The sequence below is a fragment of the Nycticebus coucang genome, chromosome 1 (assembly GCF_027406575.1).
Source record: "Nycticebus coucang isolate mNycCou1 chromosome 1, mNycCou1.pri, whole genome shotgun sequence".
NCBI classification, from domain to species: Eukaryota; Metazoa; Chordata; class Mammalia; order Primates; family Lorisidae; genus Nycticebus; species Nycticebus coucang.
In genome coordinates, this window is record NC_069780.1 from 12,246,953 (window position 1) to 12,260,636 (window position 13,684).

Below are 13,684 nucleotides of genomic sequence, written 5' to 3' on the forward strand. Positions count from 1 at the left end.
AAGCAGTTGTAAGCAGTTGTAACACAGTGGCCTTTGTATATCCAAACACAGAAAAAGTACAGTAAAAATACAGTCCTGTGGGTACTGCAGTCTTATAGGGCTGCCTATATTATGTGGTCCTTCGTTGGCCAAAAAGTTATCTGCATGGTTCTATTTGGTCTTTGGCCCCAGTTCGTAGCATGGAAGTCCTAAAACCCTGTAAATACACTGACAGACTGTCTTTTGTTTTACATAATGAGCCTCTTTAGATTTGGGGGTGGTGAAGATAGCCTCAGGATGGGGCTGTCACCAGAAAGACCAAGTGGTTAGACCTCCAGATCCACTGACTGTGGGGAAGGGGAGGCTGGGGTCGCACTCTATAAAAGAAACTCCTGACCAGTGAGATCGGGAGCCATTCCAGGTGGCTGAGCAACTCCAGATGCTGGGAGACCAATGCTGTGCTGGGACAGCAGGGCAGCCTCAGGCACCTCCTGCTTCCTTGCCTGGTGCAGCTACCCTGTGCTGAGCTGCATCCTTTGTAGGCCAAGCTGCACAAAAAGTGTAACCTGCAGACCCTTTACCGAGGCCTCACACCTGTGGACTCCAGCACTAACTCTGGGTAGTTAGTGCTAGAACTTCAGGCAACCAGTTGGTGTCCAGAGAACCAGAGAAACATCCTACCCTGAAGTTAATTTTCAGCATGATGTCTGAGTTTACACATTCTTCGATATTAGGAAATGTTAGTGCAAGAAACAAGGAAATCACGATTTTGCATAAAAGAATTTATTTAGTGGCCAGATCTCAATGAATAATGTCATTGTTTGATTCTGCTAAAATGTGCCATTAGATATACTTTTAAGAAAGTGTACAACTGCATCACCAAAAGCTATTCAGTTTGGATTGTGTAGAGTCAAAGGAAACTTCATAAATCTTTGTTCTTTCATAAAAGTTTTAAAATATAAAAATGAAAAAAAAAAAGAAACCCAAACACAGTATTCAAAACTAATAAATGACACTTTGGACTATTTACAGTAGGATGCCTTTCTAATAGAATATGCTCAGCGTGATCCTTTTCTTCACATTTGACTTCCTCCTACGGAGTCTCACTGCCCCATCTGACCCAGTCCATGATTCTTCCCAGGCCTGTCTCACACACAACCGCCATCTTCTTTCCGTCTCAGTCATCTTTGAGTCACTCTCTGACACTCCTTTTTCCTTCTCTTAAATTATCCATGATTCTATTATACACCACCTGAGCACTGTGCTAGGAGGTGGGGATACAGACAGAGACAGACAGACACTGACTCCTTCCTCAACAAGCTCAGACTTTGGGTTGTATTAAATAATGGTTTTCACATTATAGTCCACAAAATCCCAGGCCTCGATGAAGTAAATTTGGGGATTTCTTGAAGCAAAGTGCACTCATGGAGGGGGTCTATCAATGTGGCTGACTCCCACATTTTGAATTTGAAATTCTGCCTTTCATGATGCAGCGCGGCCTCAAAATGCCACACCTGAGACTGATTTCTGAACTCGTAGCAGATGGGACCAGCTGGATCAATGTGGTTTTGGGGAAGGGTATTTTCTTAATTGCTTTCTACAAATTACAAAATTGAAAAGCTCTTAATAACAACAACAAAAAACCTAAATTTAAGCAATAGATACATGTTTTAAAAGCCTCCCTTGATTTGACCTTGCAACAAGGTGCTGTAAGACTTTTCTCATAAATGTGTAGGAGGAGCTCTTTTAATTAACTCCACACATTCATACTTCTTTATGCTTTTCCGTGAATATTTCCTTAGCTTCACACATAAAAGCTGCAGAGTAAGCCTGCAGGTGACCTTTTCTTCCCCTTTTTGTTCGTGGTTGAACCCAAAGGAATCTCAGCTCTTATATTTGGTCTATGTCTTTATCCATGAGACCTAGAGAGAGACCCCCCTGGTAGTCACTTAAAGAAAAACATAAAGGGTAAACTATTAAATATAAAACAAAAACGGCACATGGGATACTATGGAAGCAAAACCTAAACTATACCTTGCTGTCCCCATCTTGTTCCATAGCTGGCAGATAATGCCCCTGCAAATATTCACATTTGGGAACTTTCTAAGTCACAGTTGAGTCCCAATCACGTAGTGGGCTTCGCTCTCACAGTTTGCAGCAGGTCCCTGTCCAGAGATCCACACAGCTGGTCACTGGGGAAATGAAGGGCGCTTCCACCAGCAGGTGCCTTTCCACAGGCTACACAGGGTTGTGTCTCCAAACGGTTCCCATCTGACTGGACGATAAGCTACTGTCCATTCAAGAATATTGGTGCCAGATTCAGAACGTCCTCACAGGCTGGTCCCAAGCCCTTTGGACCTGATGGCAATTTCGGGAGTTGGCATTGTTCCCACGTAACATTTGGCCTTCCCCACTCTACGGCAGGGCGATCACCATGTTGGAGACACATGATGAGAATGAGACAGCAGGGAGTCCTGGGAGAGGGAGGGACAGGGGCTTCTTGCTCAGTCGTGCATATATTTTCCGTGTAACAGCATGTATTTCATACATGGGGGCTTGTGCTTTTTCATTAAAGAAACAACTCGCCCTGTAAAGCTCGTTTGGCAAATGTAGCCGTGAACGTGTGTGTAAAATGTGTCATGAGGTCACATGTCAGGCCCTGTGAGTGTGTGCTCCTGCCCCTCCCCCACCCTCACACCCACCTCACCAGCAAGGAAAATCTTGCCAGGTTACACCTGGTCGGTTTGATATTCAGAAGCTTCTGACAGGCTCTCTGAGAAGCTTAGGAAATTCTCTTGGTACTCAGAACAAACAATCTCGTAGCGGTAATGCCGGAACTCCACGGCAAAGGTGCCAAAGTAAGACAGGAAGCACATGACCAGGCCCCACTGGACTCTGGCCGCGTACATGTGGATGTTCTGGGCCATGAGGATAAAGTCTGGGAAGAAGCCGTCAAGGAAAGCACCCTCACCGGGCACGTTAAAACTAGACTTTTTTCTGGGCAGAGACGGTACAGAAGCCTGGCTGCCCCCTCCCTGGCTTGTTAGAGCTTGCTGAGCGTGAGAATCCACATGAACAGCAATAGCATGGCCGAGCTCTTTGTGCTAGACATGTTACAGGTGTTTTCACAGATACCACTTCATCTCACAACAATCCTGTTATCAGTTCTTCCAAAAATGGAGAAACTGAGGCCAAATGAGTGTGAGGTCACCCAGATATGAACTGGTGGAGGTGGGATTCAACTAGGCACTCTGATCCCAGGCCCTGTGTTCAACCACTATACTCTAAGGCTGCCTAAGAACAGAGAGACTAGCAAGGGGATCACAGATACAGGTTAATTAGTTGGCAGAAAAATAAAGCTATCTTCTTAAAAATCACTGTAAATGACTGTGAATTCATAGTTATCATTATATTAACAGAAATTATTTTGAACATATCAAATTGCTCACTGCCTAGGCTGTGTGGCTCTGCAATGCTACTATTTAATAATAATGGCTGAGTGGCCCCTCTTCCAATTTTCACTGTTGTCTTTCAGACAATATTGTAAGGACTAGTTTCACTACAGGTATCACATTTAAACCTGGGCTCAAATGAAAATATGCAATTAACAAAACAATAAAGAAAGGGATGAGGCTGGGTGTGGTCGCTCATGCCTATAATCCTAGCACTTTCGGAGGTGGAAGTGGGGGGATCCTTTGAGTCCAAAAATTCAGGAGACCAGCCTGGGCAACACAGCAAGACCTCATCTCTGCAAAACTTTAGTCAAATTATCTGGGTGTGGTGGCATTGGCCTGTCTGTAGTCCTACCTCCTGGACAGGTGGAGCCAGGGAACCACTTGAGCCCAAGATTTGATCTTGCAGTGACATGTGATCACATCATTGCACTTTAGGCAACAGACCAAGACCCTGTCTCAAAAAAAAAAAAGAAAGAAACAGATGAGACTCCTTTGCCTGAATATATATGGAGAGAGAGAGAAGGAGAAGAGAGAGTGTGTATGGTGTGTATACACAACAGTAAATGAAGGTAGGAGCTGGCCAAGAGAAGGGTGAAAACTCCATAGCATCCAAGGGGCTGAGGACTAAACTTATTTATTTAGAAAAATCATATATGCTCCCTTAGAATTAATTCTATCTTCTGAATTTAGACCTAAAATCTTGGGACAATTTCAGAGAGCAATAGAATGTGAAACTATCAGTCGAACTTTGCTCTCCTGCCTGGGCCTTGATCTAGTCACTTGGGAACCAAGAAATGGTTCCAAGTGTCCAGAAATGAGATAGATCAGAATCAGTGGGTGAAAGCTCCCACCTTGGAATAATTTATAGTCTGTGCTTCTGACTGAGGATTCGAAAATATTGCCAAAGCAATATTAATCTATTACTTAAGTGACTGTGGAAAGCATAAATCCTCAAATCTCATACTGGCAGTTTTGATCTTTCCGAACATAAACTATTTTATCAGGATGCTAGCAAGAAGGAAGGTTTTGGCTTGGATTTTTAGTTTTTAAATATTCTCTATCTAAAGCGACTACAGAGCTTCAGAAAACCATTAAAATGATTGTGTGGCAGTTTGTGAGCAAAGAGGAAATAAAAGATTACAAGTGCTCCTCCACTAACTAGAAAACATCTCTGAAGTCTAAATGTTTTCATAATATAAAGCTCGCTCTCTAAGGTGGAAGGCTTCATGGTTGAGAGTGCAAGAGTTGAGCTCGAGTTTAAATCTTGATTCATGACACACTGTGTGCTTTGGGGCAAATTAATCTCTCTACGATTATTCTTATCTGTTAAGGATAAAAAGAGTTGATACATATAAAGAGCTTAGAATAATAGCACACCAAAAAAAGTGCCCAATAATTATTAGTGATTACTACGATTGAAGATGAGGGGCTACGTTAGTGGTGCATTCCACTGTTTGCAACCTTATTCCCTTCTCTGGTTTTCTGAGGAGGAAGAGGACCCACCTGTTGGAGTGAACCTTTCCAATTACTCCACCCCATACAGTTAGACTGATCTGATTGGCTGGGTTAGAATTGGCAGGTTTCTATTGGGCCAGGCTGCAAGTAGGCGGGGTCACTGTGCTCAACCCCTGATTAGACCAGCCGGGTGGGGATTCCCTCTCAGCCTTTCCCTGGTTTCTGTTACTGGGTCTTAAGTTGAATTCCAGGGTATGAAAGATGACCCCTGTGGCGTTTTCCTTTCCAAGTTTACTAGGAATAAATGCTGATTTCTTCATCCCCACATGGCCTCTTGTGTCTGTTCTCAGTTAGTTCAAACTCTGAGGAGGAGGAAGGGAAATAAAGACTACTCCAAACCTTAAATAGTTGTTTAGGAAAACTACAGGTACAGTGGGAATCTAATTCTCGAATTTGTTTTCGTTTTCCAGAAAAGCTTATTTATTTTCCTGAAAAATATAAATGTATTTTTCCCTTGAAATTCATTTTAGAGCTAGTTAATGCAACAACGGGGCCATTAATAAAGTCACAATTTCTTTTTTAAGATGGAGAAAAAATTACAATTCTCTTTTGGTTGTGTATTCTGTGTTCTTCACAAAGGGAAATCTTTACCTCATTAGCCATAGGGAGAAGGCAGGGCACCATTCTTACAGATGGAAACAGACTTGAGAGGGCAGAGCTTGTTTTATTTTTATTTCTCCATCTCCTCTTTGACATGAAAATTGGTCTGAGACTGTTTTTGTACCCATTTATTTCTGTTTTGTCTTAAAAAGCTAAGATGATCTGGCAGAATATCCTAACCCACTGGGAGTGGCAATTATCTTTCACAGAGACAACTTATTATTTTTTTTTTTTGTAGAGACAGAGTCTCACTCTATGGCCCTCAGTAGAGTGCCGTGGCGTCACACAGCTCACAGCAACCTCCAACTCCTGGGCTTAAGCGATTCTCTTGCCTCAGCCTCCCGAGTAGTTGGGACTACAGGCGCCCGCCACAACGCCCGGCTATTTTTTGGTTGCAGTTTGGCCGGGGCCGGGTTTGAACCCGCCACCCTCGGTATAAGGGGCTGGCGCCTTACCCACTGAGCCACAGGCACTGCCCGAGACAACTTATTTTTATAATTTTTTTTTTGAGACAGGGTCTCACTCTGTCACCCCAGGTGGAGTGCAGTGGTGTCATCATGCAACCTCAAACCCCTGGACTCAAGTCATCCTCCTGCCCCAGCCTCCTGAGTAGCTGGGACTACAGGTGTGTGCTGCCACCTTTGGCTAATTTAAACATTTTTTTTTTTTTTTTGTAAAGATGGGGTTGCTCAGGCTGGTCTTGAACTCCTGGCCTCAAGCTATCCTCCCACCTCAGCCTCCCGAAGTGGGAGATACAGGTGTAAGCCGCGTCCCCAGCCAATATATTTATTTATATATATATATATTTTTTTTTTGTAGAGACAGAGTCTCACTTTATGGCCCCTTGGTAGAGTGCCGTGGCATCACACAGCTCACAGCAACCTCCAGCTCCTGGGCTTAAGCGATTCTCTTGCCTCAGCCTCCCGAGTAGCTGGGACTACAGGCACCCGCCACAGCACCCAGTTATTTTTTTTTGTTGTTGCAGTTTGGCCGGGGTTGGGTTTGAACCCGCCACCCTCGGCATATGGGGCCGGCGCCCTACTCACTGAGCCACAGGCGCCGCCCAAGCCAATATATTTATTTAATCTCACTAGCAAAGAACTTTTTCATATTCAAAGGATACAGAGGACCACACAGAGAGTGATAGATGCTGACAGAATAACTCGCGGAATTCCAACTTTCCGTCCTTCATTCTTGATGTTGACTTTGAGTGTCAATGCAGCCTGGATCCAGCAGGTCAACGTGCCAAATCCAAAGGTCAAGGAAGTTCCGACGTTATGGATTTCTTCATCATTTTTGAGCTACGGGATGAACAGACAATGGCATGTGGAGGCTCACAGAGAAAAGATGCAAGCTGATGGAATATGTGAGGGGGAAACCTCGGAAAAGAGATATACCAGCAACCGGTGATGAGTCATTCAACTCGGCTGGCTCTTTGTGTCTATTTTCCAAAGTTCAAGCTCTAAGGGGAAGAAGGGAAATAAATAGTGCCCCCAAATCTTAATACATTTGTTCAGAAAAACCATGCAGGCAGTGGTAATCTATTCCTTGAGGTTTTTTGTTTGTTTTCTTTCCGCCCCCCAGAAAAGCTTTGTGAGGAAGGCAAAAGAAAAAAGCAGAAGAGTTAAACACTGAAAAGGGAATGTTTCTACAAGCACACACCCCAGCTTTGTTTTCCAGGCTAAGAAAATGAGATGAAGATCTGGCTGTGTATTTACTGACTGAGGATGGCCAATTCCAGGCGAGTCAAGATTTAATTGGCATAGACAACTAATACCCTTTGGGCTGTTCTTCACTCCTACAGACCTGGCCTATGTAATATGACCAATTCATTGTTACTGAGAATTTTTTTGGCTTTGTTTTCCTATAGTAATAAGAAAAACTGCCACCTATATGAACTTTTCCCATAGCTAGAGCTGCATGAGGAGGACTGTGTTTGAAGATTCATAGTAAAGGTTTTTATAGGTTTAACAGGCTAAAGGAGACCCAGTTGGGTTATTTCAGTTGGGGATTAGAGATGTAAACTCTCTAAATTACCCATTGATATTTAAAAATATGTTGATCACTTAAAACTCCTTTTGTATTTACACACATTTTTAATTGCACATATAGGAAAATAAAATCTACTATTGAAGAGAGAGATGGCTTTTAAACCATGGTGAAAATATTATTTTTTTCAACTGCTATTATCTTCAGATTTATGATGTCTGACAATGTTGTAAATAATGTTGCTATAGATTGATATTTCTTTTCCTTTACAATTTTTTTTGTGGTTTTTGGCTGTAGGAGTTTTTCTTCTATTTTGGAAGAAGTCATTTGTTCTCTTATGGTTCAAAAGACATATTTTTAAAACTTATTTAAAATAATTATTCCTGAAATCAAATTTTACTTCTAGAAAATTGGTTTTCCATGCTGTATACAATTTATTCACTTATTATTTTTGAAAACTAATTTTAAAAGTAGGTACTATAGTTACATAGTTTTAACTTTTAAAAATTATAAGAGGGGTTGGCACACGTGGCTCAGTGGGTAGGGTGTCGGCCACATACACCGAGGCTGGCGGGTTTGAACCCAGCCCGGGGCCTGCTAAACAACAATGATGACAACTGCAACAAAAAATAGCCGGGCGCTGTGGCAGGCGCCTGTAGTCCCAGCTACTTGGGAGGCTGAGGCAAGAGAATCACTTAGCCCAAAAGTTTGAAGTTGCTATGAGCTGTGATGCCATCGCACTCTACTGAGGGTGACATAGTGAGACTCTGTCTCAAAAAAAAGAAAAAAATTATAAGAGGGGGATAGATTGAAAAGTCTGTCTCCCATCCCACATACTGGCCACTTGGTTTCTCCACAACAAATTTGTTTTTTGTTTCTTATGCGTTCTCTGTAGAAATTCCAGCAAGTGTTTTTCATCTGTAGTGTCATTTATTATTTATGGTTTTGAATATTTGTGGTTCATCAAAACCACCCAGCCCCGGGATTCTTTTTCTTTTTTTTTTTTTTTTTTGTAGAGACAGAGTTTCACTTTATGAAAGCCCCGGGATTCTTCTAGGACTTTAGCAAAGAACAAAAATGCATACTTGGTAACTCACCAAAGCCCTGGTTGAGAGAAACCATAATTACTGAGCACTTTACAACATGTCTCAACTGCAGCACAGGTAGGCAAGTGGGGAAGAGATTCCCAACAAAATCTCACTAAAAAATTCCCAGCGCCCTGACATTTTGGAGCCTAATAGGATATACTCTCAAACTGTTCCTGGTAATGCTCCGCCATAGCAAGTGTGTTCTAAGAATGCAGTTTTTTGGTTGTCTAGCTTGATGTGGTTGGGAGAACAGTTAGAGGGATTAGTGGGATTGCCTGTTTGTTAAACAATTCAACAAGCCAAAAGTACCAATTGAGTTGCTACCATGCATCAGAATTAGCAAGACTGAAGGTCAAGACAAGAGATAGCCTTAGAAGATCCACTGCTCTATTTTCAGAAAGAATGTTACTAAATGTTCATAGAAGGCAAAGGGTCTGAAATGTCTACGCCATTTGGATTTCATCCATCAATCAGGGGGAGCAGGGTCAGGACCAGTGTTTGCCAACAAGGAGGAGATTATCAACAGCAATATTATGTGGCAGAGGATGGAGGGTGGTGGGGAAGGAACAGAAGCAGGAAACCAGTTAACTACTGTAACAGTACAAGAGGCCTCCTTGTCTATTTTATTTTATTATTTATTTATTTATTTATTTTTAGAGACAGAGCCTCAAGCTGTCGCCCTGGGTAGAGTGCATCACAGCTCACAGCAACCTCCAACTCCTGGCCTCAAGTGATTCTCCTGCCTCTGCCTCCCAAGTAGCTGGACTACAGGCCCCTGTCACAACGCCCGGCTATTTTTTGGTTGCAGCCATCATTGTTGTTTGGCAGGCCCGGGCTGGATTCGAACCCACCAGCTCAGGTGTATGTGGCTGGCGCCTTAGCCACTTGAGCCACGGGGCCGAGCCCTCCTTGTCTATTTTACAAAAGAAGTCATTCAGGTCAAGAGTGGGTAATGTCATTGGCAAAGGAAATTATTCTTATAGGCTATCACCTTGGGCTTCTAGTCATAGGTGTTGTAGAGAAATTTGGGACTTTCAAAGTTGACCTCCACACGAAGGCTTGCTAATATGAAATGCAAGCTTTGAACCAATAAGGATTTTGAGTGTTTAATTATAGAAAGACAATGACCCTATTAGTTTTCTAGAAAGGCAATATTACAATGTGTTATGAAAAAGGTGTAAACCACTTTAAAATCCTTTGTGGAAATACACAGCTGTTCCAACAGGCATGCTCTAGTTCATATGTATGGTTCACACCCTCCCACGTGTAACTCACGCTCAGGAGGACCAGGCTGGGAGAACATCAGGGCTGACCGTAGCAGAACCTGTGTTTTAGGGTTGTTCCCAACTGTTAAAGTCTGTGCAGGATATGGGCCATAAAGTGACTACACCTCAGGGGCTTGGATAATTGCACAAGTGAAGTTCTTACCAGTGACACAGGGAGGTGAAAAAGGCCAAATGAAGTACCTGAAAATTACCAAGTAAGGTCATTCCAAAGGAAGCCAGACACAGCGCCACCAGTCCACTAATATTCAGCCACGGATTTAAAACCTTTGGTTTCAGTTGTATGAAGCGCAGAACAGCTACCACAAGGGCTAGGAATAAAGCAGAATCTTAAAATAAAAAAAATGTAAATCATACATCCTATGAGGCACAGCTCTAAAGCCACAATGTGCAAAATTAAACTTTTCACTGCAGCACATTTTAAATCTCTGGAATGACAGACAATTTTTCAAAGAAACTTTCCACGCGATGCTTATGATTATGTAGATGTTTTATTATTTCCAACCTAGGGGAAAGAGAGGAGGCAGAGAGGACTTGAAGCCGGAGGGGTGTGTGTTATTTAGGTGAGGCAGGCAAGGATGATAGGACTGTTAATAGTGTTCTCAGCATTTTCAAAACCAAGGTCAGACAGGACAGACTGGCTTTAGGAGAGCACTGCAGAGGCTTGGCACACTGAAATAAGGGAGAAAGAAAGACCAGGCCAATCATCCTTTAGCTTAGAACAGTGTTAGAACTGACAGGGCAGGAAACCCTGGGGAAGAAGATAAGGTGACCACATCCAGACAAACCTGCCGGTCCCTGTGCCAGGAACGAAGATAAAGGAAAGTGCGCAAGTCCCTTTATTTTTTTATTTTTATTTTTTTATTTTTTGCAAGTCCCTTTATTACTGGTTTTACTCTCATTTCCCTTTAATTCTACCTGTAGGTGTTCATTGTCAAAAGACAAAGATAGTTAATCCAAATTAGAGCAGTTACAGTAATCACATCATTTATGAAATCTGTATTTTAACACAGCAGATTGGGGGGTCAGGTAGGTACTTAAAATCATACCTAGTCTATGGCAAGAAAACTCAATTCTTGCAAATAATATTATTCTTCATTTTAAAACACTATCTTGGGGCCGGGTGCAGTGGCTCATGCCTGTAATCCTAGCACTCTGGGAGGCTGAGGCGGGTGCATTGCTTGAGTTCACGGGTTTGAGACCAGCCTGAGCCAGAGTGAGACCTCATATCTAAAAATAGCTAGGTGTTGTGGCGGGTGCCTATAGTCCCAGGTACTTGGGAGACTGAGGCAAGAGAATCGCTTGAACCCAAGAGTTTGAGGTTGCTGTAAACTGTGACCACGGCACTCTACCAAGGGTGACAGTGAAACTGTCTCAAAAAAATAAAAAAATAAAAAAAATAAAACACTATCTTTTGAAGCAAATTGGTATTTAAAAAATTGAAAAGAGAATGAGGGATATTACTTAGATTTCAAACTTGATTTTATCTTTTTTTTTTTTTTGAGACAGAATCTCAGTCTGTTGTCCTGGGTAGAGTGCTGTGGAGTCATAGCTCATAGCAACTTCAAACTCTTAGGTTCAACTCATCCTCTTGCCTCAGTCTCCAGAGTAGCTGGGACCACAGGCACCCCCTACAACACCTGGCTAGTTTTTCTATTTTTTTCTTTTTCTTTTTTTTTTTTTTGAGACAGAGCCTCAAGCTGTGGCCCTGGGTAGAGTGCCATGGCATCATAGCTCATAGTAACCTTCAACTCCTGGGCTCAAGCAAGTCTCCTGTCTCCGCCTCCCAAGTAGCTGGGACTACAGGTGCCCCCACAACACCTGGCTGTTTTTTGGTTGCAGCCGTCATTGTTGTTTGGCAGGCTCGAGCTGGATTCGAACCTGCCAGCTCAGGTGTATGTGGCTGGCGCCTTAGCCACTTGAGCCACAGGTGCCGAGCCTAGTTTTTCTATTTTTAGTAGCGATGGGGTCTCCTCCCTCTTGCTCAGGCTGATCTCTAACTCCTGAGCTCAAGCAATCCACCCACCTTGGCCTCTCAGAGTCAAACTTGACTTCTAATAGTAACCGTGGGGAAAGTCCATGTTCACGCTACTAATCTTTTATTAATTGCTTAATGCAGAGATATTTTCAAATATATATAAAAATCTGGGAGAGGTAGGTCTACAAATGATGAAAAAGCACTTGGAATTAATATAAAGTAAATCTACATATAAGGAAATGCATGAATCACTAAGACAATTTATTTTGACATTAAAGTTCTGATGTCAAAATAAATTGTCTTAGTGATTCATGCATTTCTTTATATATGATCTAATATAGTTAATTTATATTATATTTCCTTATATGTGACCCAATATAATTAATTTAAAAATAATTAGAAATTCAAGAATTATCCTATTTATATAGAAATTAAGTTAGTAATTATTTGCTAAAGGTTTTACTTTCATTATAGACCATTAGTATCAATTAATAAAGTCCATCCATAAATTTGCATTTCTCAAATTCTCAATTTCCTGAATTTCATAATGAAAGCTATCAAGTTAAGCTCAGTGCCATGATTTTCAGTGCTAAGTACCTCTGATCAAAGAGTGATAAAAAACTTGCTTACTATTTTGATTTTGGAAACAAAGTAGAAATAAACCATGACTTACAAAATCATGGTTTATAATTCAAACCTTACAAATTACAAACCTTACAAATTCACCCCTGATCTAGCTTTTAGAGTATGTTTTAGCTAGTGCTGAAAATTAATAAATTATACTTGAGATGACAGTTGTTTTTCAACCTGTTGGTTCCAGGGACCTAATAAGGGGTTACATCAGAAGTCTTCTAATAATGACAATAACTCTCTTAGAGGATGAAAAATAGACACAATGCCTTATTTGTTTTTAGGGTGGGAACAGTAAAAAGTGGGAAGAGGAGGAATTCAACAGACAGCACTCTGACACAGAGTGGTCACGAGATAAAGAAGCCGTCAGACTGAGACTGGAGACCTCGTCACAGAAGATACTTGCTAATTAACTGTGTATTAGTCAGGGCATAATGACAATACAGCACATTTAATTTCTTTTCAAAATGACTAGTGAAAAGTATTAGTCTGAGAACTCTCTGCTGGTCATTTAGTTTTGTAGGATAGAATCAAGCTGAACTTAGGCATAAGCCCTAACCCTACTCCTTAAAATAACTCTTCATGTCTACCCACCCAGTTTGTACCTTTGTGCACAGGGGAGGAGAGTCACTGGTCACTCTTTGCATTATGCAGAGGACACAGATCATCTCCTGGTCCCATGTTGCTAGCGTTCCTATCCGTAATAGGGAGGGTAAGTCATTGCACCATGAACAGATGAAATCAGGCAGGAGGCAGAGACCTATTTGAAGAAAGGCCTCACCCAACATTCCTCACTTCCAGAACTGCCTTCCAAACACCATTATCTTGCCCTTTTTACCCATTAACTCCACTATGAATCAGTTCAGACAAGACACACTTTCCTTTTAAAATAGATTCCAATTGAATTTTTAGAATAGTGGAACTAATAAAGACTAACAGGTATGAAAGGAGACAGATTTATACTATCTGTTATGAAGCTGACTTTCACATGGTGATTTAATTTTGTCTTCTTGAAAAAGTTTTACAGCAAGGCCAGGCAGTGTCTCATGCCTGTAATCCTAGCACTCTGGGAGGCCAAGGCAGGAGGATCACTTGAGCCCAGGAGTTTGAGATTGCTGTGAGCTATGACACCACAGCACTCCAGCCTGGGCAACAGAGGCTTTTTCT

The 13,684-nt window shown here is 41.9% G+C and overlaps 1 protein-coding gene across 6 annotated transcripts in view; it reads right to left on the reverse strand.

Moving 5' to 3' along the window:
* Positions 1–746: 746 nt before the first annotated feature.
* TMEM150C (transmembrane protein 150C) overlaps positions 747–13,684 on the reverse strand; it is a 70,609-nt gene continuing 57,671 nt past the window's right edge. For 5 of the 6 annotated variants that reach the window (XM_053594591.1, XM_053594353.1, XM_053594277.1 and 2 more), the window contains 3 exons: positions 10,093–10,238; positions 6,673–6,850; positions 747–2,917 (listed from right to left, as the gene is read on the reverse strand). In XM_053594591.1, the coding sequence (XP_053450566.1) occupies positions 2,709–2,917; positions 6,673–6,850; positions 10,093–10,238 (533 nt within the window). In that variant the 3' untranslated portion in view covers positions 747–2,708. The remainder of the gene's footprint in view (positions 2,918–6,672; positions 6,851–10,092; positions 10,239–13,684) is intronic. The other variant, XM_053594665.1, reaches the window with a different exon arrangement.